The following is a 23,036-nucleotide window of genomic DNA, read 5'->3' as shown; positions in this document are numbered from 1 at the left end:
CCGCAGCCTTCGTCCGGAGACCCACGGAGCGACCCGAGAATCGGCCTTGAGGGTTAAAGAGGAAGCGTCTGGCGGGACCCGTGGCCCCGAAGAAGTGAAGCGAGGCGACACGACACGGACCTGTCCTCAACACCAGGAGGAGGACACGGGACGGTGAAGGGCTAAGGCCGCCAGCCCAAGCCAGGCGCCTCTCAGTGATGCAGACCCCGCGCGCTGACGCAATAACCGGCCGCGGCCTCCACGTCTCTGGGTTCGCAAAGACTTCTGGGAACGACCCGTGAGGAGATCCAAGATGGCGGAGGCGGCGGAGTCTCCGGGAGACCCGGCGACAGCATCGCCCAAGCCCTTGGTGAGCTGGGAATCTGCAACAGAAGGGATCGAGGGTGGGCAGAGTGTCCCTTAAGGAAGTCGAGTGACGGGCCCGTGACCTGAGAGAGTCTGAACCCTTTCCTCCCGGCAGGCCCTTCCTGTACCCGATGCCAGAACCAGTCCCAACACTGTACCTGTTCTTGGGGTTAACTGCGAGTTATCCCCCCTCACCCTGTTCTTTCTAAGCCTTCTTGTGAAACTCCCATTCGTTTTCCCCCATACGCCCAGGGCTTGTCCTCGTCCCCTACATTGTGTTAAATGCCAAGCTTTAGTTGATTTCTTAAGTATCTTTGTTTCTGCTATGCCCTCATTTTATCAAGACCTGTCACTAGCCCTTCTGGGAGTAGCAGCACTGTAGGGTTAATGAAAGGTTGCAGCGTTGGAACTTGGGTATTGATTTGTTCAGTGACCCTGGTAGTCTGGGTTTAATGCCTGCCCTCCCTGTCGCAGCTCCTTGCAATCCCCTTGATTCTCTCTTGCTCTTGTTTGTACAAGGGATGAGGTTTCTATTGCAAGTACAAGCCCAAAACCTGGATAAGTACTTAATAACACAGGTTTGGGAGTTAAACTTAACCTAGACCACAATCACCCACTCTGCTGCTTTGTGAATTTGGGCAAGTCATTTCATAGAGAGTATTTCTTCGTCTGTAAAATGGAGATAAAAATACCTGCTTCAGAGAGTCTTTAGGAAGATGAAATGACATAATTTACGTAGTGTCGAATACAATGAGTGCCATGAACTAAGGAGTGTAACTAACTCAACAGTCTGCCCCAGAGTCCCTTATCCTAAACAGTGTTCACTTATTTCCCAGTGTTTAGTTATATAGCAGTTGTCCATAAATGGTACATCCTTTTCCTCTGTTTTATTTTTTTCCATGTATTTTATATATTTATTTAAAAAGTCAGATACTCTCAGCTTTTTCTTTTTTAATTTTCTATTCCGCCGTCTTGGACCTTCCTCCCTTTCCTCTGTTCTAAGTTGGGGAGTGAAGGTAGAGGACTGAACTGGGAGGCAGATGAAATTGATTCTAGTCCGGGTTCTGCTTACTGGCTCTATTTGTTCATCTCTTCATCAGATATTTATTGAGCATCCAGTGTGTTCCAGGTACTCTTAGGCACTGGGGATACAGAGAGTAAGTAGGTCCAAGTTCTCATGGAACGTTTGTGACCTTGAGGAAATCATTCTGAATGCAGCATTTCTTCATTTGGAAAATGGGGATAATAACTCGTGAGAGTGCTAAATGAGCTAATATACATAGTGCCTTGTGTGATATATTACAGGTGCCTAGGTGTATTCAGTTCCTGTCTTTAATTTAAACTGCCCTACCCCTCTTTTAATGAAGCTTGCACCAATTAATTTTAGTGGTTCTGGTCACTCATTACGCAGTATCCAATCAATTCAACAATGTTTATTGCTCTGACAATGTGCAATGCACTGTGCCGGTTGCGTTAGGGAGTACAAATGGCCTGCGCTTATGGTGCTTACAGTCTAATCTGTGGGCATAAGACAAAGGTACAATGTTGAAATGAGGCAGTACATGAGAGAAATTTACACATAAAATATTAACGAAATTTAAAAGAAGACGCTGTCATGTCTGGTTGGGGTGATGAAACGAGCTGCATGGTAGAAGGTATATATTCGAGACGGCCTCAAGGGATGGATAAGATTTGAAACTCCAGGTAACCATAAGAGTTGTCAATGATTGAGTACCTGCTAGTACATGTCAGGATTGTGCTACACATCCTCTGCAGATTTTCTAAACTTCACGGCAACCATTTCCATTACGTGATTTTTAAACAGTGTTTTATTTGCAGATGAGATGAGACTCAGAGAGGTTTGACAGTTTCCCTAGGGTCTCACCAGCAGTTAGTGGTCAGGCCTAAAATTTGAGCCTAGGTCTGCTTCTGAAGCCCAGATGATTTCCAGTAATAGTACACAGCCTCTCACCGGCAAAGGTACAGAGGTTGGGAGGTACTAATGTACTTTGTACTTCTAGAAAAACAGATCAGTTTGGCTGAAGCACAGGGAAGTATTAGGAGGTAAGGCTTAAAAGATAAGGCTACTGAATTAGAGAGGCAGTGTGGAACAGTGGTTAGGAAGGTGTGCTGTGGGGTGAGATTGCCTAGGTTTGATTCTAAGCTCAGCCCTTCAGCTGTGAGATATTGGGGAAATTACCAAAGCCCTCCAAGCCTCAGTTCTCCCATCTGTAAAATGGAGACACAGTAATATGTAGCTAGTAGGGTTGTTAGATGGATTAAATGAGTTAACACATTAATATACTTGGTAGCATGCTTGGCACATGATAATCATGAAATAAATGTTATTTCAGTATTAATCATTTTAGTTTGATCTTATTATTTCTTCCAAAATTCTGCATGCAACACTCCTAAAGCGCTTGACAAGTGTGCATTTTATCCTGCATGTTTTCAATAACAAATCTTTGGTAAAATTCTGAATTTTTTGCCAGATCGAATGCTCAGTGGTTCTTTTAGAAATTTTTTCCAGTCCAAAATTTCTAACGTGAAATCCACCTAAACGTTTTTCCACTTTGTCCCCAGGACTGTTTCCTTGTGGGTGTGAGATCATTAGTGTGGACTTGAGAATGTGCAGTCACTGAAAAGCATCCCTCATTTGTGACACTTTGTTTCTTCTTACTGACTACTAAGCTGTGAGGTTTAATAGCTAGGAGCCAGGGGAAGTTTTTGAGGAGGAAAGTGTTTAAAGTCATGAATTGGACAGCATAACTGAGGAAGATCTCCCGTGGGGAATCTAGGAGACCAGCAAAACTGTTGCAGGAGTTCTAGGAAGAAGTAATGCTTGCCTGGGCTACAGCAGTGGCAGGAGACGTGAAGATTTGAGAAAGGCAGCATTCTTGAGGGTTTGCAGTGCAGGGAGGAAGTGACTTTCTTATTATGTCTTAGATCAGTGTTTTGCAAACTTGAACATGCACAGCGACCCTGCAGGTTCTGATTCTGCATTTCTAACAAGCATCCAGGTGATGCTGCTGCTGCTCCCAAGGCATTTTTGAAGAGCGAGGCTGTAGACACATGGGAGGGTAGTGATGTCCTGAAAGTAAGAGGAGGATGAGGGCCCTAAACGTTCATGAATTTGCTTTTAGACATGTTTAGTTCAAGATACTGGCAGGCCATCCAGTAGATACGCAGCAGGCAGTTGGACTCTAAAACCCAGACTTCGGGACTAGAGTTGTTCATTTATGAGTCATCTGCATGGAGTTGAAAAGGCAGAATCTTGGGTAATGCCTATCTCTTGCCTGAATATTTGGGGAGCAGGAAAAAAGCTGTAATAGTGGCTGTAGCCTGGGGTCTGCAAGGAAGCTGGTCCCAGGTAAAGGGGCTGGCTGGAGACCATGCCTCTGGCCACCCCCTTCCCACTTCTGGAGCCAGGCCTCTTAGGCTGAGCTGGTTCCTGCTTGATGCTGGCCCGCTCCACCCTTGTTGACTCTTTTCTCCAGGATTTTGGTCAGTAGTATAACCATCTGCTCCTAGCCGCTTTCGTAAAGCAGTGGCACTCCCTGCTTTTACTATATGTCTTTAGCCCTGCCTCTCTCTGCTCCCCTGTTGGCCCAAGCCAGGCAGCGAAGTGTACACACACGTGCACATATGTGCACATGCCTGCCTGCAGAGGAGCAAGGGGAGGGACATGGGATCCACTCACCTTTCATCCCACTAGCTGAGGGCCTGCAGGACCTGTGTGTCTTCTGTGGGGCTGGAGAGCCACAGATCTGGGCTCAGCTCACTGAACAATGTCACTCATTTTCTTGAGATATTGAGGAAGGGTTGGAATGGGGGAGAGGGTGGGACTCACATGGCACTTTAATGAGTGCAGTGGCTTCTGAAACCAGTTAGCGGGAGTTAGGTCTAACTTCACAGGTTAAGGGCACAGTCTTCCCCAAGACAGCCCTCACGGTAGACACTCCCTCTGGAGTCAGGACCCTGTTACCTTCCTGATACATCAAAGTGTGACAATATACAGAGTATTGCCAACCAGGGAAGCTCAGCCGTGTGCCTAGTTTTTGCTGGGCTTTCATTATGTAGGCATGATTGACCGGCTCCTCCCCTCCCCCAGGCCAGGCTTCTATCACATGATTCAAAGCCGCAACCCTCTAAACTTGGGTTTGATCTTTCTGGAGTGGATAGACCCTGTGCTGAGTGATCTCATTAGCATAAACTTATGTAGGGGTCTGCCAAGACTCACCTGTTAGCTAAAGGACTAGGGCCCAGCATCAATAACAAAACTACTGTCCTTTGGGCAATTCCAAGGGTTCAGAGGCTGCCTCCTAGGAACAGGAGACAAAGGCTAGCCAAATATTTTGATTCACTGGAATTGACTCCCTGGGAATCTTGAATTTGTGCTAACATTTATCTAGTCCCTGCTGTGAGTGTGCTGAGTGCTTCACACGCGTTAATACATTTCTCCCTCACTACAACCCTGTGATGGTGGTGCCATTATCTCAGTTTTACAGATGTGGAAGCTGAGGCACAGAGAGGTTAAGTAATCCGCTCAGTGTCACACAGATAGTAAATAATGGAGCTGGATTTAAATCCAGACTCTGGCTCCAGGAGCCTCACTCCTAAACAGTATGATCCAGATGCAATCTGTTGATCACTGGCTGTGTGCAAGGTGCTATGCAGGTGTTATCTCACTGTTATACCAGTAGCAGTGTTTCCAGGTGAGGGCAGAGCCCCGTTTGTCTTCAAAGCCCATTCCTTCTGCACTGCCCTGCGTCCCATAGCAATGGCAGGCAGCAAGAACACTCAAAACAAGTGATCCAGGAGCTTGAAAGGGCAGTGTCGTAGTAGGGAAGAGAGAATATGGGTTCAAAAAGGTAGTGGTTTACCAGAAAGTGCTGCAGAGTGTCCAGAGCGGCTGAAACAGAAAGGATTCTGGTGTTTCTTGATGATGAGGCCACATTAGAAAGCAGTCAGTAGAATGGTGGGAAAGCCAGTGCACATTACTAAAGGATGAAGGGAGTGGGAGAGGAGAGTAGTCAGACTGCAGAGGAAAGGAAGCAAAGTAATTTGAGAGCATGGCAGAAATAAAATGTTTACATTTTATTATGGAAGCTTTAAAATAAATAAAGTATAATAAACCCATGTACCTATCAACATTCTGCTATTTTTACTTCCTCTAGCTCCCCACCACATTTTTTTTTTCTGGAGCAGTATTTTAACTCTTTTACTTTGAACTCATTTTAGACGTCCAGAAAAGTTGCAAAAATAGTACAGAGAGTTTCTGTATAGCCCTTGCCCGGCTTCCTCATATTTAACATAACCACAGTACAATGATCAAAACCAGGAAATTACCATTGGTACAAACTACAGACCTTATTCGAATTTTATCAGGTTTTCTACTACTGTTCTTTTTTTGTTCCAGGATTTTATCCAGGATCTCACATTGCATTTAGTTACTTTTTTTTTCAGTTCCCTTCAGTCTGTAATGGCTCTTCAGTCTTTCCTTGTCTTTCATGATCTCTTCTGAATGTTTTAAAACAAATCCCAGACATACCACTTTACCCATAAATAACTTCAGTGTGTTTCTCTAACGGGTAAGAACTTTTACTATGTTTTCTTTGTTATCATGCATAACAAAATTAATAATTCCTGAATATCATCTAACTTCTCTTCATCTTCTCCAATTTTCGGGGTGGGGGGGACGGGGAGAAAAGCTTTTACAATTTGTCCAAATCAGGATCTAAACAAGGTCAACAAATTGTATTTGGTCAGGGTCACTTAATTAAATCTCCTTTAATATATGTGTTCTTCTTAATGTAATTTATTTGTTTCAATTCAGTCATTTGTCTTGTAGAATTCTTCACTTTCTGTATTTGGCTGATTGTATCCTTTTGGTATTTTTAATATATTCTTTTATCCACATATTTCCTGTAAACTCGGAAGATATAAAGACTTGATTATATTTAGGTTCATTTGGTGGGGGAATGGGGCAAGAATTAAAAAAAAAAAGAACTTAAGTCGCCCCTAACATTAGGAATGTTTGTTTTTTAACTTTTCATTAAGAAAAATTTCTAACATATACAAAAGTAGAATGGTATAATGGACCCTCATGTATCCATCTTCAATGATTATCAATTTATGGCAGTCTTCTTTCTTCTATAACCCTACCCTCTTCTGTACTATTTTGAAGCAAATGCCAGGCATCGTTACATTAGTAAATATTTAATACACATCTCTAAAGAGAAGGATTCTGTTTTTAAAGAACACAACTGCAGTATTACTAGTACATTTAAAAAATGAACAATTCCCTAATATCCAATATCTTGTCACATTGCCAATTTGAACATTGTCAGTGTTCAAATTTCCAGTTAGCTCCTAAATTTTGTTTTTGTAATTTAAAATCTGGCCCACTATTCATTTTTATAAATAAGGTTTTATTGGAACGTAACCACACTTAAATAGCAGCAGAGTTGCGCAGTTGCAGCAGACACTGTATGGCTTTTAACGCCTGAAATATTTACTACTTGGGCCCTTTACAGAAAAAGTTTGGTGACTCCTGCTTTAGGCAGTCATCTTTTAGAATAATTAAAAATAAGAAAAAAATGTTTTTGTTTACCTTCATTTTAACCACTTCTGGAGATCTTCATTTCCTTGTGTAAATCTAAGTTTCCTTCTGATACCATATTTGTTCCTCAAGAACTTGTTTTAACGTTTCTTGTAATACACGTCTTAGCTCTCGCTTGTCTGGAAAAAAAAAGCATTTTGTTCTTTTCATAGCTGTTTTTGCTGCGTTTAGAATTCTGGGTTAAAGACTTGATTCTTTCAGTATTCTAAATGTGTCTCCATTGTCTTCTGGCTTGTGTAGTTTTGGGTGCGATGTCTGGTACTTTGTTCCTCTGAAAGCAGCGTCTCTTTTTCTCTGGCTGCTTTCAAGATTTTCCTCTTTATCTTGGGTTTTCAGTAGTATGAATGTGTTTAGGTTTGTGGATTTTTGGTTTGGTTTTGTCTTTAGGTATTTATCTTGATTGGGGTTCTCTGGACTTGGATCTGTCATTTGATGTCTCCCATTATTTTTAGTTGTTATCGTTTCAAATATTTCTTCGGACCCATTATTTCTCTCATGTTTTGGGATTCTGATTCTATATATACTAGACAACTTAATATTGCCCCACAGCTCTTGGATGCTCTATTGTATTTTGGGTTTTATTTGTTTTTCCCAGTTTTAAGATATAATTGACACACAACATTGTTCAAATTTAAGATGTTCAACATAATGATTAGATACATATACTTTTTTTTTCTTTTTAAACTCTTTTTGTTTTAATTGGGATAATTTTGACTGACCTATCATGGATTTCTTTCTTTGGCTGTGTTGAGTCTATTGATAAAGGCAGTCAAAGGCATTCTTTGTTACTGCCGTGTTTCCCCAAAAATAAGACCTAACCGGACAATCAGTTCTAATGCATCTTTTGGAGCAAAAATTAATAGAAGACTCAGTCTTAGTTTAATATAATACCAGGTCTTATATAATATAATATAAAATAAGATTAATATAATTCCAGGTCTTATATTAATGTTTGCTCCAAAAGACACATTAGAGCTGATTGTCCGGCTAGGTCTTATTTTCGGGAAAACACAGTATGTTCATTTATTTCTAGCATTGCCATTTGACCTTACAATTTCCATCTGTTTTGCAGAAATTCATCATAATTTGTGCATACATCTTTTTTTTTAAATGAAAGTTTATTGGGGTGACAATTGTTAGTAAAATTACATAGATTTCAGGTGTACAATTCTGTATTACATCATCTATAAATTCCATTGTGTGTTCACCACCCAGAGTCAGTTCTCCTTCCATCACCATATATTTGATCCTCCTTACCCCCATCTCCCACCCTCCACCCCCCTTACCCTCTGGTAACCACTAAACTATTGTCTTTGTCTATTAGTTTTTGTTTCTCATTTGTTTGTCTTCTATTGTTGTTTTTGGTTTATATACCACATATCAGTGAAATCATATGGTTCTCTGCTTTTTCTGTCTGACTTGTTTCGCTTAGCATTATACTCTCAAGATCCACCCATGTTGTCACAAATGTTCCTATATCATCTTTTCTTACCGCCGAATAGTATTCCATGGTGTATATATACCACAACTTCTTTATCCATTCATCTATCGAAGGACATTTTGGTTGTTTCCACATCTTGGCCACCGTAAACAAAGCTGCAATGAACATTGGAGCACACGTCTTTATGTGTAGATGTTTTCAGATTTTTTGGGTAGATACCCAGGAGAGGGATTGCTGGGTCATATGGTAATTCTATTTGTAATTTTTTGAGGAACCTCCACACTGCCTTCCATAACGGCTGCACCAGTCTGCATTCCCACCAACAGTGTATGAGGGTTCCTTTTTCTCCACAGCCTCTCCAATACTTGTTACTATTTGTCTTGTTGATGACAGCCATTCTGACTGGGGTGAGGTGATATCTCATTGTGGTTTTTATTTGCATTTCTCTGATGATTAGTGATGTTGAGCATTTTTTCATATGTCTACTTGCCATTTGTTTGTCCTCTTTGGAGAAATGTCTCTTCAGGTCCTCTGCCCATTTTTCAATTGGGTTGTTTGTTTTTCTGTTGTTGAGTTTCATGAGTTCCTTGTACATTTTGGATATTAGCCCCTTATTGGAGGCACTGTTTGCAAAAATCTTCTGCCATTCGGTTGGTTGCCTCTTTATTTTGTCGATGGTATCTTTTGCTGTGCAGAAGCTTTTAAGTTTCATATAGTCCCATTCGTTTATTTTATCTTTTACTTCCCTTGCCTTTGGAGTCAAATTCATAAAATGCTCTTTGAACCCAAGGTCCATAAGTTTAGTACCTATGTTTTCCTCTATGCAGTTTATTGTGTCAGGTCTTATGCTTAAGTGTTTGATCCATTTTGAATTCATTTTGGTACATGGTGACAGATAGCAGTCCAGTTTCATTCTTTTGCACGTGGCTTTCCAATTCTGCCAGCAGCATTTATTGAAGAGGCTGTCTTTTCTCCATTGTATGTTTTTTGCTTCTTTGTCAAAAATTATCTGTCCATATTTATGTGGTTTTATTTCTGGGTTCTCAATTCTATTCCATTGGTCTATGTGTCTGGTTTTCTGCCAACACCATGCTGTTTTGATTATTGTTGTCCTGTAGTACAAGCTAAAGTCAGGGAGTGTGATACCTGCAGTATTGTCCTTTTTTCTTAAGATTGCTTTGGCTATTCGGGGTCTTTTGTGGTTCCAAACAAATCTGATGATTTTTTTGTTCTATTTCTTTAAAAAATGCCATTGGGATTTTGATGGGGATTGCATTAAATCTGTATATTGCTTTGGGTAATATGGCCGATTTAATTATGTTGATTCTTCCAATCCATGGGCACGGAATGTCTTTCCATTTCTTTGTGTCTTCAGTTTTTGTTTCAAGTAGTTTTAATGTGCATTTCTCTTAAGAGTGTGATTGAGAAGTGGTTTCTTATAAGTTCTTTGAACAACCTTATTTGTCTTAAAGTTTCAGTATACTGCCTTATATTTCAGCTGTTGCCCACTAAATATTGTACCAGTTGGGCCAAAAACAATATGAGAAGGGATTGCTTCTGTTAGGAATTTGGAGATTCCAGAGTTTCAGTCACAGTAATCAAATCTGACAGGTGAACATACGCGTTCCCCCCCCCGCCCTTTTTCCGCCTCCCCCCCCACACACACACCTGTTCAAGCCGTTGTTTCTCAGTCTACACAGTTCCCTGGCCCAGGCTGGTATTATGAGCCTTGCGCTCCCCCCTAGCTGAGGCAGTCGGTCTCCGGTCGTCGTCGGTCCACCGGCCGCTCACAGCGGCTCACGGCAGCTCACGCTGGCCACCGGCCACTCATGGTAGCCCACAGCAGCCCTCAGCAGCCCACGCCGACCACCAGCTGCCCAGCTCCAGGGAGAGCTGTTGTTCACAATCTTAGCTGTAGAGGGCACAGCTCACTGGCCCATGTGGGAATCGAACCGGCGGCCTCGGCATTAGGAGCACGGCGCTCCAACTACCTGAGCCACCTGGATGCTCCAACATACGCGTTTAAAGGTCTGCAGTCTTACAGTTCACTTTGGAAATGTTATTTGACCTGTAGATGTCAGAGAACCAGGGGAAACAAGCGTAGATCAAGATAATACTTTGGTGGTGTCCCGTTCTTCCCATTTCCCTTTAGGCTTCACATAATGCTCCTGTTCAGCCAGCAGAGGCCACTAGAGCCTACTAAGGAGCCCGAGTGTAACAGAATTGTGGCTGTGCTGGGATGATTGCTGAAAGGTCACAGATAACCCTGCAGTGTCGCGAGCTGGTGAACCAGCTGGTGGCATGTGAAGATTTCATGCTTGGAAGAAAACATATTTGAGGGCAAGAAGTGTCTATGCCATTTACGTTATAATTTTTTTCCATCATATGCCATCTCCTTTAACTTATATAAGCATTTGGGAATTTTAGTTAACTTCATTGTTTAATGTCTGGTGAGCTTTTACTTTAAAAACTGTAACACCTTACAAAAAGACATAGTCCATACTTTCTAGGAAATGATGTCTTTGAGGAATGCTGCGATTAGTACTTTAATTTTTTTTCTAACTCTTCTTAGTTTGCAGGCCTTTCAGATATATCCATCTCACAAGACATCCCTGTGGAAGGAGAAATCACCATTCCTATGAGATCTCGTATTCGGGAATTCGACAGCTCCACGTTAAATGAATCTGTCCACAATACCATCGTAAGTTAGACTAGTTGAGAGAATTTCTGTTCAGTGTCAGGGGACTAAATAACAGCACTTCGTAATATTTTCATTTGGATCACTGATTTTCAGTATATTTTCTTTATTGAAATGCAAGATTCTCCCCTAGATGATGATGTGGTCTACCTTTTTTGGATAGCAATTTGGCTATAATGGATATTAAGAATTTTAAAATGTCCCCGACTTTTTTAAGCTTGCAATTCTGCTTCTCCAGATACAGTATAAGGAAAAAAATTTAAATACAAAAGTATTTTTTAAAACACAGAAGAACAGTAATACGCAAAGATGTTCATTACAGCATTCTTTATAATAGGGGAAAGTTGAAAACCAGATGGAATAGCTGTTAAGTAAATTATGTTACATCCGTATGATAGAATGCTAAGCCATTAAAAATCATGTTTACAGAAACTATGAATGACGTGAAGAAATTTCTAGATGAAAAAATTAGGACAGAATTACCTCGACTGTATTTTGAGAGGTTATATTTGTGTTACCATTCCCTTCCTCAAATGTCTTGATTACTAGTTAATCTGACATCTGGAATTCATTTATCAGTTAAAGTGGGAATGTTGGAAATTATTTTATATATTGTGAAGAATGTGGCAGCTAAGGAGCAGGCTAATTGGCCCTTGGGACGTTCTCGCGTATAAACTGAAAGTCATGCTACGTTTTGCAGAGCAGATTTTAGTAGTGCTATTATTTAGTCTCTATAAGTAAAATATTAAGAGGGCTACATTTCTCTTTTACAGAGTTTTAAAATCAAAACAGAACTGGTAGATGGGGTAAAGAGTTAGATGTTGGCTTAAATGGTTAATAGAAAAAGGGACTAGAAAAGGGAATTAATGAAAAAACCCTGCCTCCCTGGATTGTTTGTATAGTGAAGAAGTTGAACTGGAATTTGAGCTCTAAAATTCAACAAAAGGCTCCCAGGAGATTGAAATAAAAGAAATTTTAGCAAATTAAGTGAGGCGGCTGGCTGCCTGGCAACCTTGGTCATCACAATACAAGTTGTTTATGTCTTTCAGATGCGTGATCTAAAAGCTGTTGGGAAAAAATTCATGCATGTTTTGTACCCGAGGAAGAGTAACACTCTTCTGAGAGATTGTAAGTATACGAGGCATTTGAGGTGCTTCCCATCATGCTTTGTCATAAGTACTTTATAAGGCAAAGGCCCCGTGGTAATAAAACTGACATTTTTCAGGATGAAAAAATATACATAAATGAATATATAAATGAAACTTTTGGAATAAGTTAAAAATTTAGGACGAAATTTCAGAGATTGGAAGATTTTGCTTAATATGTTGTTCTCATCAATAAACACAGATCCTGTATCCTCACCCACTATAATGGACACTGTAAAAAAAAAGTATTTCTGGAAGCTGCAAACACATCGGGACTTTGTTCAACTAAAGAGCTAACACTCTCCAAGGGAAAGGCAAATGTTCAACTGTGAAATTAGAATAATAGCTACTGTGTTTCCCTGAAAATAAGACCTAGCCAGATAACCAGCTCTAATGCGTCTTTTGGAGCAAAAATTATTATAAGACCCGGTCTTATTTTACTATAAGACCCGGTTTATATAATATAAGATCGAGTCTTATATTAATTTTTGTTCCAAAAGACGCATCAGAGCTGATTGTCCGGCTAGGTCTTATTTTCAGGGAAATAGTAACACTAAGGACTAACAAAGTAATAGTACCTTTATGGACATTTCTGTCTTCAGAACTGTCATGTAGTCTGATGACTGCTTTCTTTGTTCAAGAGTTCTGTCAACAGTGTTTGCAATAAATTCTGCTCTTAGACCGTTTCCTTTTCTTTTCAAGTATTCTTGGTTTTCTTCATGCCCTTTATCAGGAAAATCGAATCAGTTGTTTGAGAATAGGAACAGTGGTGTTATGCATGAGTGTACCTTCTATTTTGGCAGCATTTCAGCTGTATTATAGGGATGTCAGATGTGTGGCAAGTATGCCATCACTCCGGTAGAGGACTGCATGCAGCGTCATAATTGTTTTCAACGTGGCGTGCTGTGTGTTGGAGCTCAGATGATTTGCTCCACTGGAAAGAACGAGGACAAATCTGGGTGTCAATAGTGGTTCCACCACTAGCTATGTGATCTTGGATAAGACAGTTAACTTTCCTGGGGTTCAAGTTTGTTCCTCTGTGAAGGTGGAGATAATAACATGTACCTGCTGCTGAGGATTAGAGACAGTAACACCTACCAACCGCCTTGCACGAATCTGGCACTCAGTAGGCACTCCATAAATGACCGCTGTTATTCTACTGCCTTCCCATCCCCCCGACACACATTATCTTTTTAAATCCTTACAACCTTGTGAAGTAGGAGTTCTTGTTTGTGGTTTACAGATGAAGAAAACGAGTCTAGAGAAGCTGAATGTCTTGTCAAGATCATGGGCAGGATTAGACCCCCGTTTTCAAGTTCAGTGCCCTTTCTGGTCTCCCGCTGCTACTCCAGATGTGAAGATGCTTTTAACTGCTGCTGAGGTTCAGTTGAAAGCCAGGTTGCTTTTCACAGTGCAGAACCAGGTGTTAGTTTGCTGATTAGTGATGAATATTGGCTTACGTCACGTGCTGAGGTCCATTTGCAAGCCTTGAGTGGTTAGGTAGAGAGGCTGGCACAAAGGGTGAGCAAGTCATGGCCACAATTTGCACTTCTGTCCTGCCCTGTTATAGCCCTTGGCAAAATGGCAAGGAAAGAAACTCAACATTATTAAAAAACTCAAGATTTTAAAAAAATAATCTAAGAAAAACCCCAACAACACAATGAGATAGCACTTTACTTCCATTAGGATGGCTGTTATCAAAGAAACAGAAAATAATTGTTGGAGAGGATGTGGAGAATTTGGAACCCTTGTACACTGCTGGTGGGAGTGTAAAATGGTGAAGCCGCTGTGGAAACAGTATGGAGGTTCCTCAGAAAATTACGAGTAGAATTCCCCTATGATCCAGCAATTCCACTTCTGGGTGTGTACCCAAAAGAAGTGAAAGCAGGGTCTCTAACAGATTATTTGTACACTCATGTTTACAGCAGCACTATTCACAGTAGCCAAAAGGTGGAAACACCTTAAACGTCCATCAACTGATGGATGGATGGGCAAAATGGGGTGTACACACCATGGTATGTATCATATATATTACTCAGCCTTCAAAAGGAGTGAAATTCTGATACACACTACAACACGGATTAACCTTGAAGACATGATGCTACGTGAAATATGCCAGGCACAAAAGGCCATATATTCTATGATCCACTCATGTTAGGTCCCTGGAGTAGTCACACTGATAGAGAGTAGAATGATGGCTGCCAGCAGCTGAGGGGGAGGTGGGCAGTCACTGTTTAATGGGTTGGAGTTGCAGTGTGGGAAGATGAAAAGGTTCTGGAGATTGGTGGTGGTAATGGTTGTACAACAGTGAATGTGCTCAATACCTGTACACTTACAAGTGACTACACTGGTGAATTTTGTGAGATATCTATTACAACAATAGGAAAATAGTTTTTAAATACTGTTAAAGGTTTTTTACAAATTAAAAAAATCAGTGCATTAGAAAAGCTGGTGTGTTAATGTCATTTGTACTTGAATTCAGTTTTTCCATCGCTAAGTTTAAAATTTAACAAGAATAACAATTTTATTAGTCATAGGATTAATTTTTATATCTTTCCCAAACTTTCTACAGGGGTGTCAAAATGGCTTATATAATTAAAACACAATGTAAGTGTGTACATATACATATTTTTAGGTGAAGTTATGTACATACACGTGAGGTTAAAGTTAGAAGTGGCATCTGTACCTTTTTTCATACTAGTTGAGGAAGGTAATGTGCTCTAAGCTGTATGTTACCAAACTGAGCGTATCAGTCGCCCAGTCGCTATTGATAACCACGTGTTTGGACCCGATGTTGGTAGAGCCTTTTATAGTTTTCAGAAAGCTTTCATGTTATTTGTTCAAGTTTAACCTTATAAAATTACCAATATTGAGATGGTGTTTCACCTGGAAGAATAGCAATTCCATACTAGTTCAATGGGATAATTATAAAAGGGAGGCAGTGTGGCAGAGTGGGAAGAATTTTGGAGTAGGGATCAGAGGCCCCCGCTCCACACCTAACTTCATATAAACTTGGGCGAGTGACTTCCTTCTCAGCTTCATTTTTCATATTTGTGCGATGGGCCTGATTGTACTTGCCGTGTCTAACGTCATCTCAGATTGGTGAAGTGACTTGGCTCTACTCCTTTTTCTGAGGGTGCAGGGTGGAGTACCTAAGTCTTTTGACTCCTCATCCATTGCTCTTTATAGCATGCTGGAACGTCGCTTGAAGATGGAGACAGGTGATTTGTGGAATATGAAGTGAACAAAACTTAAAGGATATATGAAGAAGTACATTCAGAAGTGGGGAGCAGGGTGGGGCAACGGCAGGGGTAGGCGAGGTGGAAGGGGAAGGCTTGGCAGATAGAGCCTTGATGTCTGGATTCTGAGAGTGGGAGAGCTAGATGTTGAAATAAAGTTAGAAAACACTGCATGTTTGTTTCTTAACAGTCTTCTGCCTTTTCTTGCCTTGTAGGGGATCTATGGGGCCCCTTGATCCTTTGTGTGACACTCGCATTGTAAGTACATATATTTCCTTTGTCATTTGAGATAGACTAGACTTTTTTAGTGGAGTTTCAAAATTGAGGGGAATTTTGATTGAACGTTTCATGTGGGACTTCTGTGACATAATTGTACTTATGAATTTAAATCTAAAAGATAGCTTTCCAGATCACTTCAAAGAGTGATGGAATTAAAGATGTAAAAATCATGCCCACCTCTGTTTACCAATGACTTCTTAGCCTCTTTTAGCCATTTCTCGTCACCAAACGTTTATGAACTCTAATGCACTTCACCATTAAACTAAGTGAATTAAATATCTATAGGTTTAAGCACTGTTTGTAAACAATTGTTTTTAAGTCTTCCTAAAAGTATGAATGAGAATAAATTGGAGAGGGCAGAAGTGGTAAAGTTGAAAGCACAAAATGTTATGCTTTCCACCTGCATTGTATGTAGACGGAGCGGGCAGAAGGAGGAGAGCAAGGTTCCTTGGAGAAGATAGCATGGAAACAATACTGTTGGCTTCTCATCCTGGCTGCTAACAGCAAAGTGACTTTGGGCTATTAATAAAGAAAACCCATGGGTTTGAGAACCAATGTCTTAACGTGATGGCTCTAAGGAAAAGATTCGCAATGCTCATGTCATTTCCTTGTCATAGAATGCTTCAACAAGGCTCCGCAGATAACGAAAAAGATGGAGGGCCCCAGTTTGCAGAAGTGTTTGTCATTATCTGGTTTGGTGCAGTTACCATCACCCTCAACTCAAAACTTCTTGGAGGAAACATGTGAGTATTATTAAAATCTATCCTTTTCCTTTGCTAGGTAGCAGTATGTCTTAGATTTTTAAGGGGATCTGGCGTGTTAGGTATTTTAAAAAAAAATCAAAATAATTGAGGGCCAAAGAGTACGTTCTGTTAAAACCACTGAACAGAGATAATCTAGTTATTAAGTTAACCTGGAATTAAGTTAAGTCATCTGGGGTCCTTTCATAAGCTTCAGATGTTCTCTCTAGCCCTGAAATCATAGGCAGAATTTTTTTTTAGAAGATTATGTCCATTTTGGGGAACAGATGGTCCAAAGCTTTCAACAAATTCTCAGATAGGTCTGTAAATTAGAAAAGATTGAGAACCACCGTCTTAGAGGTTCAGTAAGAGAAGGAGGTCTCTAGTGTCCTAGATGGTTCATTCTTAAGGAGTTTGAAAGGAGAAGGAAGAGGATGGAGAGAAAAAGCAGATGCTTATTATAGTGGCCTGTTATAAAACCATGTTAGGATGTAGGTATTATGTATCTGGAGAGAGGTAACAATCCATGATGCGTAGAAATCTGTGTAATAAACTGTGTCATGATGCAAATCAGCTACATATTTGTGATTTTTATGGATGTGTGTGTTTTTAAGATCTTTTTTTCAGAGCCTCTGTGTGCTGGGTTACTGTATACTTCCCTTGACAGTGGCAATGCTGGTTTGCCGGCTGGTGCTTTTGGCTGATTCGGGACCGATAAACTTCATGGTCCGGCTTTTTGTGGTGATCGTGATGTTTGCCTGGTCTGTAATAGGTAAGAATGTACTTCTCTCTACAAGAGCAGAGCAGACAGAAGCATGTGCTAGAGATAAAGCCCCGACACGGCCCAGTGTGACTCGTGAGTCACACTGAGTGATGTGATTCTTGCCAGTGTCACGCATAGAGCCCGACGTGGCGTTGATAGAGAGACGATGCACGTCTTGGCTGAGTTGCGTATCTGGACTTCTAAGGTGGGGAGAGTCACAGCTGTTCTTTAAAAAAAAAAAGCCTTAAATAATGGATAGCATTGGAAAAGGAGATTCCAGGATACCTTAGTCCTATCGTATATATAGGAGGCACAGGTGACTTGAGAGATGACGTGGGCCTTTTCCTGACATTAATCATCATAAAAAGAATAGCTAGTATTTACAGATTGCTTATTTACTATAGGCCAAGCATTGTTATAAGAGCTTTCTATGTATTGTCTCATTTAACCCTCACAACAACCATAATAAAAACTATTATTATTGGTCCCACTTTTATACATGAGGAACAGACGCAGAGAAGTTTAGCAGCTTGCCTTAGGACACGTAACTAGTGAATGGGAGAATCAAATTTCCAACCCAAGCAGATCACATACCCATTGAGAACCATACTACCCCCCCCAGTACAGGTTGTTCGGTATCATATAGTTCTTTCCTGCTTCACTAGAAAATTCTGCTGAAGATTAGGAAGAGCTTCTAGCAATGGTAATGAATGCTATGTGCTCATTGTTTTTACATTCCTAAAATTCTCTTACAACTCTGCTTAAACTAGAAATGTTCACTAGCTTCTTATTTAATGGGACAAACAGACCACCTCATATTTTAAGTGCAGGAACATCTCTTTGCTTGGAACATGATTAAAAGCCAAGAAGTGGGGTGGCCGGTTAGCTCAGCTGGTTAGAGCACAGTACTAATAACACCAGGGTTGCTGGTTCGATCCCCGCATGGGCCAGTGTGAGCTGCCCCCTCCTTAAAAGAAAGAAAAAGCCCAGAGGTAATCCACAAAAAGGTCTGAGAGTGCCAGGTTGATGTTCCAAGGACGGCCTATTAAGCTTGGGCGCTCGACCCATGGGAGAGCCCCTCATCCCTTCACTTAGAATCTCATAATTTACCATACATGTGGTTCTGAATAGCTTGGTTATCCAGCATCGAGGCCCCGGCAGTTTGGAAAGTAGACTCAGAAGCAAATAGTTATTAAGGCCAAACTGTGTGTCAGGCGCTGTGCTAGGTGTGGTGTCTGTCCTCAGAGTTCACACACCAGTGGAGCGCCAGACATGTAAACAGTTAAGGATACTTACATGTCCCAGGTGGGAGATGGACGTCTGTGCAGGGCACAGTGGGGACACAGAGGAGGGAAGTGGGCAGTTGTCCCTGAGGTGGCAGGTGACCACATGGTTGTTAGAAAAGATGTCCTTGAAGGGTGATCGTTGAAGATGAGATGTTTCCTGGGCGGACAAAAGGGACGGCGTCTCAAAGATCTGATAACTTAAAATAAGGACAATTCCTCAAAAAGCACAGCAGTATGAGGCCATTTGCCATAGGAGCAAATTATCATATAATGTTTTTTAAGCCTGTTCAGCACAGTTCAGTAACCTCTGACAGAAGGGTAAGGAACCTCTTTCAGAAAGGTTCCATCTAAAATCGCTGAGGACTTTCAAAGCCTCAGCATTTGAAACCAGCAGCCCTCAGCTGTCTGGAAAGCTGTGCCTCCTTCTCTGAGGGTCCCAGATACGCGGGAGCTGCTAGTATAATTCTGTTCCAGACTATGGCGAGCACACGACAGTTAGCGAGTTTTAGTAGGTACGACGATCTCATTATATTCAACCTTCTGTTTTGTCTCGTTTTGTTTTGTTCAGCCTCTACAGCTTTCCTTGCTGACAGTCAACCTCCAAACCGCAAAGCCCTTGCCGTCTATCCTGTTTTCTTGTTCTATTTTGTCATCAGTTGGATGATTCTCACCTTCACTCCTAAGTAAATCAGGAAATGGAAATTCAAAACCAGTGAACTGAAAGGTCATCTGAACAGTGCAATTCACCGTGAAGTTTTGCCTCTTGTCTGTCTTGGAGGTATTTGGCATCTGGCTATGTGACGGGGTTACAAGAGAGCCATAAAGCTCCATCGCCATTTGTGTAAGGAACTGATGTTTGAAAGGCTGTCCTTTCCCTCTTAATAATGTTATTTCTTTAAAATACGTGTGCATACTACACACAGTTTAATTCCTTCTTAAGACGTGATGGGGGTCGCTGTGGTCCATTTGGGCAATAACCAATGACTGGAAGCACACAGCTACATCCTGCAAGTTGAATAACTATGGAGTTGATAACTATTTTCAATCTTCAGAATACCGGTTCAGGTGCAGCTCTGAAACACATTGCCTTACGACTATTAGACTATGCCTGCTACTAGAAGAAATAACGGATAATCTCTGTCCATTTCCTTTTATTTCTTAAGTTTAAAAAGGCAATGACAGAGGTTAGTAGAGGGGTTCATACACGTGGGAGGAGCAAATGTGCATTCACCAGTATTCAGACTTCGATCATAGAAAATTTTGCACTTTTTGCTTTAAAAAAAAGAAAAAGCAGAAGATACATAAAGAGAGTAGTCTTTCTGTATAGTCCCCTTTCGGCCATGCTAAGTAGCACCTCGGTGACACTACTTTTAATCTCGCTCACTAGCTCTGGATATGCAAGCTAAGATGTTAGCATCAGCATGTAGTTTTCCTTTGCCTGAAGCTCTCAGTGGTCCAGTGCTTGAACTTACCCAACTAGGAGACCTCAGAAATTTCGATTGATAGGTCCGTAAGGCATCTCATCATGTGGGCACCTTCTCTTAAAGGTGGAATGAGGCAGTTGGGAGACAGCATAGCTGTAAGGGATTCTTCGTTATTCCTTGCTATCTGGCCCCCATCTAGGAAGTAAGGCTCAATCCGAAGCCTGCATTTCATTGGAGGGATTTCGTGTTCTGAGGGCTGATTCACAGGACATCTAGACACGTAGAGCATGATGTAGGATGACTTGGCTTTACAGCTGCTGCCTTTTCATACTGGCCTCGGCAGTTTTTTCATTACATGGGTTTTTTGGGCTGAGGAGTAGCAATTCATTTCCTTGGTTGCAGACTTTAAAGCTAATTCGCTCTCCTTTAGACGAGTCTTTTTCTGTGTCTACTTGTATTAGTATGGAAGTGTGAAGGCTTTCCAGCGAGCAGAGTGTCTGGGACAGGCTGATTCTGAGCTCAACAGGGCTCCTTTAAGGTAATGTGAGCTGCTGCCTCTATAAATTGCACATTGAAGAACTCTTAATAGACAAAGCCTAGGAGTCAGGCAGGAAACTGTCATTGTAAAAATACAGTTACTGACAAAGATAGGAATGTCTTATTCCACAAGTGTTCTTCATCCCAGAATTTATTTATTCATTTTGTATTTAAGGACTACCTACACGTAGATATATCATTTGACAAACATGTTCTCTATCCCCAGATTAAGCAATGAACAGCACTGGGTTCTTGGAGTGATATTCTAGTACAAAAGTGTTACAAACTTGGTCCCTTCTGTCCCAGCTTTGTCCAAAATTTGTGCCTATATATTTGTGTTTATTTCAAATTCCCTTTTTCATTTTAAAGTAAACTCTGGAGGACTAAGCTCAGATTTTAGTCATGAATTGGTAAAGAATATTTTAGAACGGGTCCTAATTTTGAAATTTGTCCTAAATTATCTTCCATATCCATTGTCTGAAATTTTCTAACCTCTGCTAAAAAGATCTTTCTTCCAAAGTTGTTTCATAATCTGTCCAGTGATTAGTGTAAAATTACAGAGATAACCATGCTTTTCAAAAGGGAATTAAGTCTTTATCGAATTTTACTCAGGCTACATATTTGGTGAGAAACTCCTAACACCACAACTCGGGGGGTTTGTGTGTGTGTATATGGGAGGGGGTTATACATAGTGGGGATTAAGGCAGCTTGTTCTGTGTATTAATCTGTTGCTCTTGAGTGACTTAGGGAATGGCTTTATTTGATTTGAAGGTGGGTAAAATGGAAATTATCTTTCTGAAAACGAGTGGTCAGTTTCAAGGCATAAATGTTTTCTTATGTGCAAAAAAAGTGCATTGCTTTCAGTAACAGAAGACCTAAGTATCTGGACCTTGTAACCTTCAACACAGCTTTCCCTGATTCGCTGCAAAGGCACATGGCTAATTGTAGAAAGGGGGACTGGAATGGAACCGGGACTCCAACAGAGGAAACCCTGTGCCAGGAATTGGGAAGTTTCATGCTTCAGATGAAACGCAAGTGTGTAAGCATCATTGCCCGATGCGGTGTATCACTGCTGGACAGGGTACGTCACTGCTGTTCATGGCGCGACACTGCCGGACAGGGTGCGTCACTGCTGGTCGCGGTGCATCACTTGCTTCTGCACCTGAGATTGAGACTTCACTGTCATATTCTTTAGCAGTCACAAAGGTGAAGACTGGATTTAATCGCTGTTCAGATTATGAAAACACAGTTGATGTGAATGTATTTAAATGTGCCGTAGTAGTCTTAAAAGTCAGTCATTCGTCGTCAAGTCTTTTACCTCCTCAGAGGCTTATTACATGAGTTGAATTGGGTCTTATCATTGTGGTGGGGTTTTTCTGTTTGGGCAAGGTGGGGTCACAGGGCATGAGACTGTTTATTGTATTTGTCTTTTTATAAACTGTCCCCCAAAATGTGATTAGAAGGCTGGCAAGCCTGTATTTGAAAATTTAATTGTGTACTTTATATAGCCTATCTACTGGATTTTCTATTTCCTCCTAGAGATGAAAATGAAAATCTCTTGTTATTTTGAAATTGTGGGTAACATCAAGCCAGTGGAGTTTATCTAAAGCCTGTCATGATGTGAACAGATGTCCATTGCATGCAGCTATTTCATTGCAGAGTAAAATACTGAAATTGTGATTCTCAGACTTAATTTCTGAGGCAATTTAAATAGAAATACATATGAATGTTAATCCATGTATGTAAATTAGAAATCATTTTCTAGATTCTGTGGGCTTTTATTAAAACTAAGGAATTTTTAGGGATTTACTTAGGCCATGGGATGGCCAAATAATAATGACAATAATATTACTACTAATAATGGCTAACATTTATTGGGCACTTACTGTGTGCCAGGCACTATTCTATTTTTTTAAGAATTTTTTTATAGCATTATTGAGATACACTGAACCATAAAATTCACCCTTTTAAAGTGATGTACAATTCAGTCATTTTTTTTTCAGTATATTCACATAATTGTGCAACTGTCACCACTATCTCATTTTAGAACATTTTCATCAGTCCACAAAGACACCCCATATCCATTAACAGTCATTCCCTTTTCCCCTTCCCCCAAGGCTCTGGCAACCACCAGTCTGCTTTCTATTGATTTGGCCACGCACTATTCTTAAGTACTTTTCATGCAATGTAACGTGCTACAATTCTCATTTTACAAGTAGAAAATTGAGGCACACAGAGATTAATAGTTGCCCAAGGTCACACAGTAAATTGATTTAAAATTGGAAAAACACATTAGATTCTCATAGTAGGACACAGTTTGGGATTGCATTGTTATGTACATGAATGAATATACCCGCTCCCCAGGGTGGTTCCTTGTTATTACCCATCATGCCCTCCCACTGACTAAATGGAATCGACTCGCATTCTTTTTTCCTGGATATAACAGAACACTGTATTAGCAGCATCTGAGAAAAACCCAAGAGCAGCTCTACATTGGGAAGAATTGGGTTTACTGCT

General features: G+C 40.8%; 1 protein-coding gene across 1 annotated transcript; it reads left to right on the top strand.

Moving 5' to 3' along the window:
• YIPF6 (Yip1 domain family member 6) lies at nucleotides 1-22,487 on the top strand. Its single transcript, XM_033108681.1, has 7 exons — nucleotides 1-349; nucleotides 10,981-11,109; nucleotides 12,156-12,234; nucleotides 15,706-15,748; nucleotides 16,387-16,512; nucleotides 17,124-17,281; nucleotides 19,127-22,487. The coding sequence occupies exons 1-7, from the start codon at nucleotides 293-295 to the stop codon at nucleotides 19,243-19,245; spliced, it is 711 nt and encodes a 236-aa protein (XP_032964572.1). The 5' UTR covers nucleotides 1-292; the 3' UTR covers nucleotides 19,246-22,487.
• Nucleotides 22,488-23,036: the final 549 nt, after the last annotated feature.

This window comes from Rhinolophus ferrumequinum, chromosome X (genome assembly GCF_004115265.2).
Source record: "Rhinolophus ferrumequinum isolate MPI-CBG mRhiFer1 chromosome X, mRhiFer1_v1.p, whole genome shotgun sequence".
NCBI lineage: Eukaryota > Metazoa > Chordata > Mammalia > Chiroptera > Rhinolophidae > Rhinolophus > Rhinolophus ferrumequinum.
Note: the sequence above shows the minus strand (reverse complement) of the source record. Positions and strands in the feature narration are given on the sequence as shown.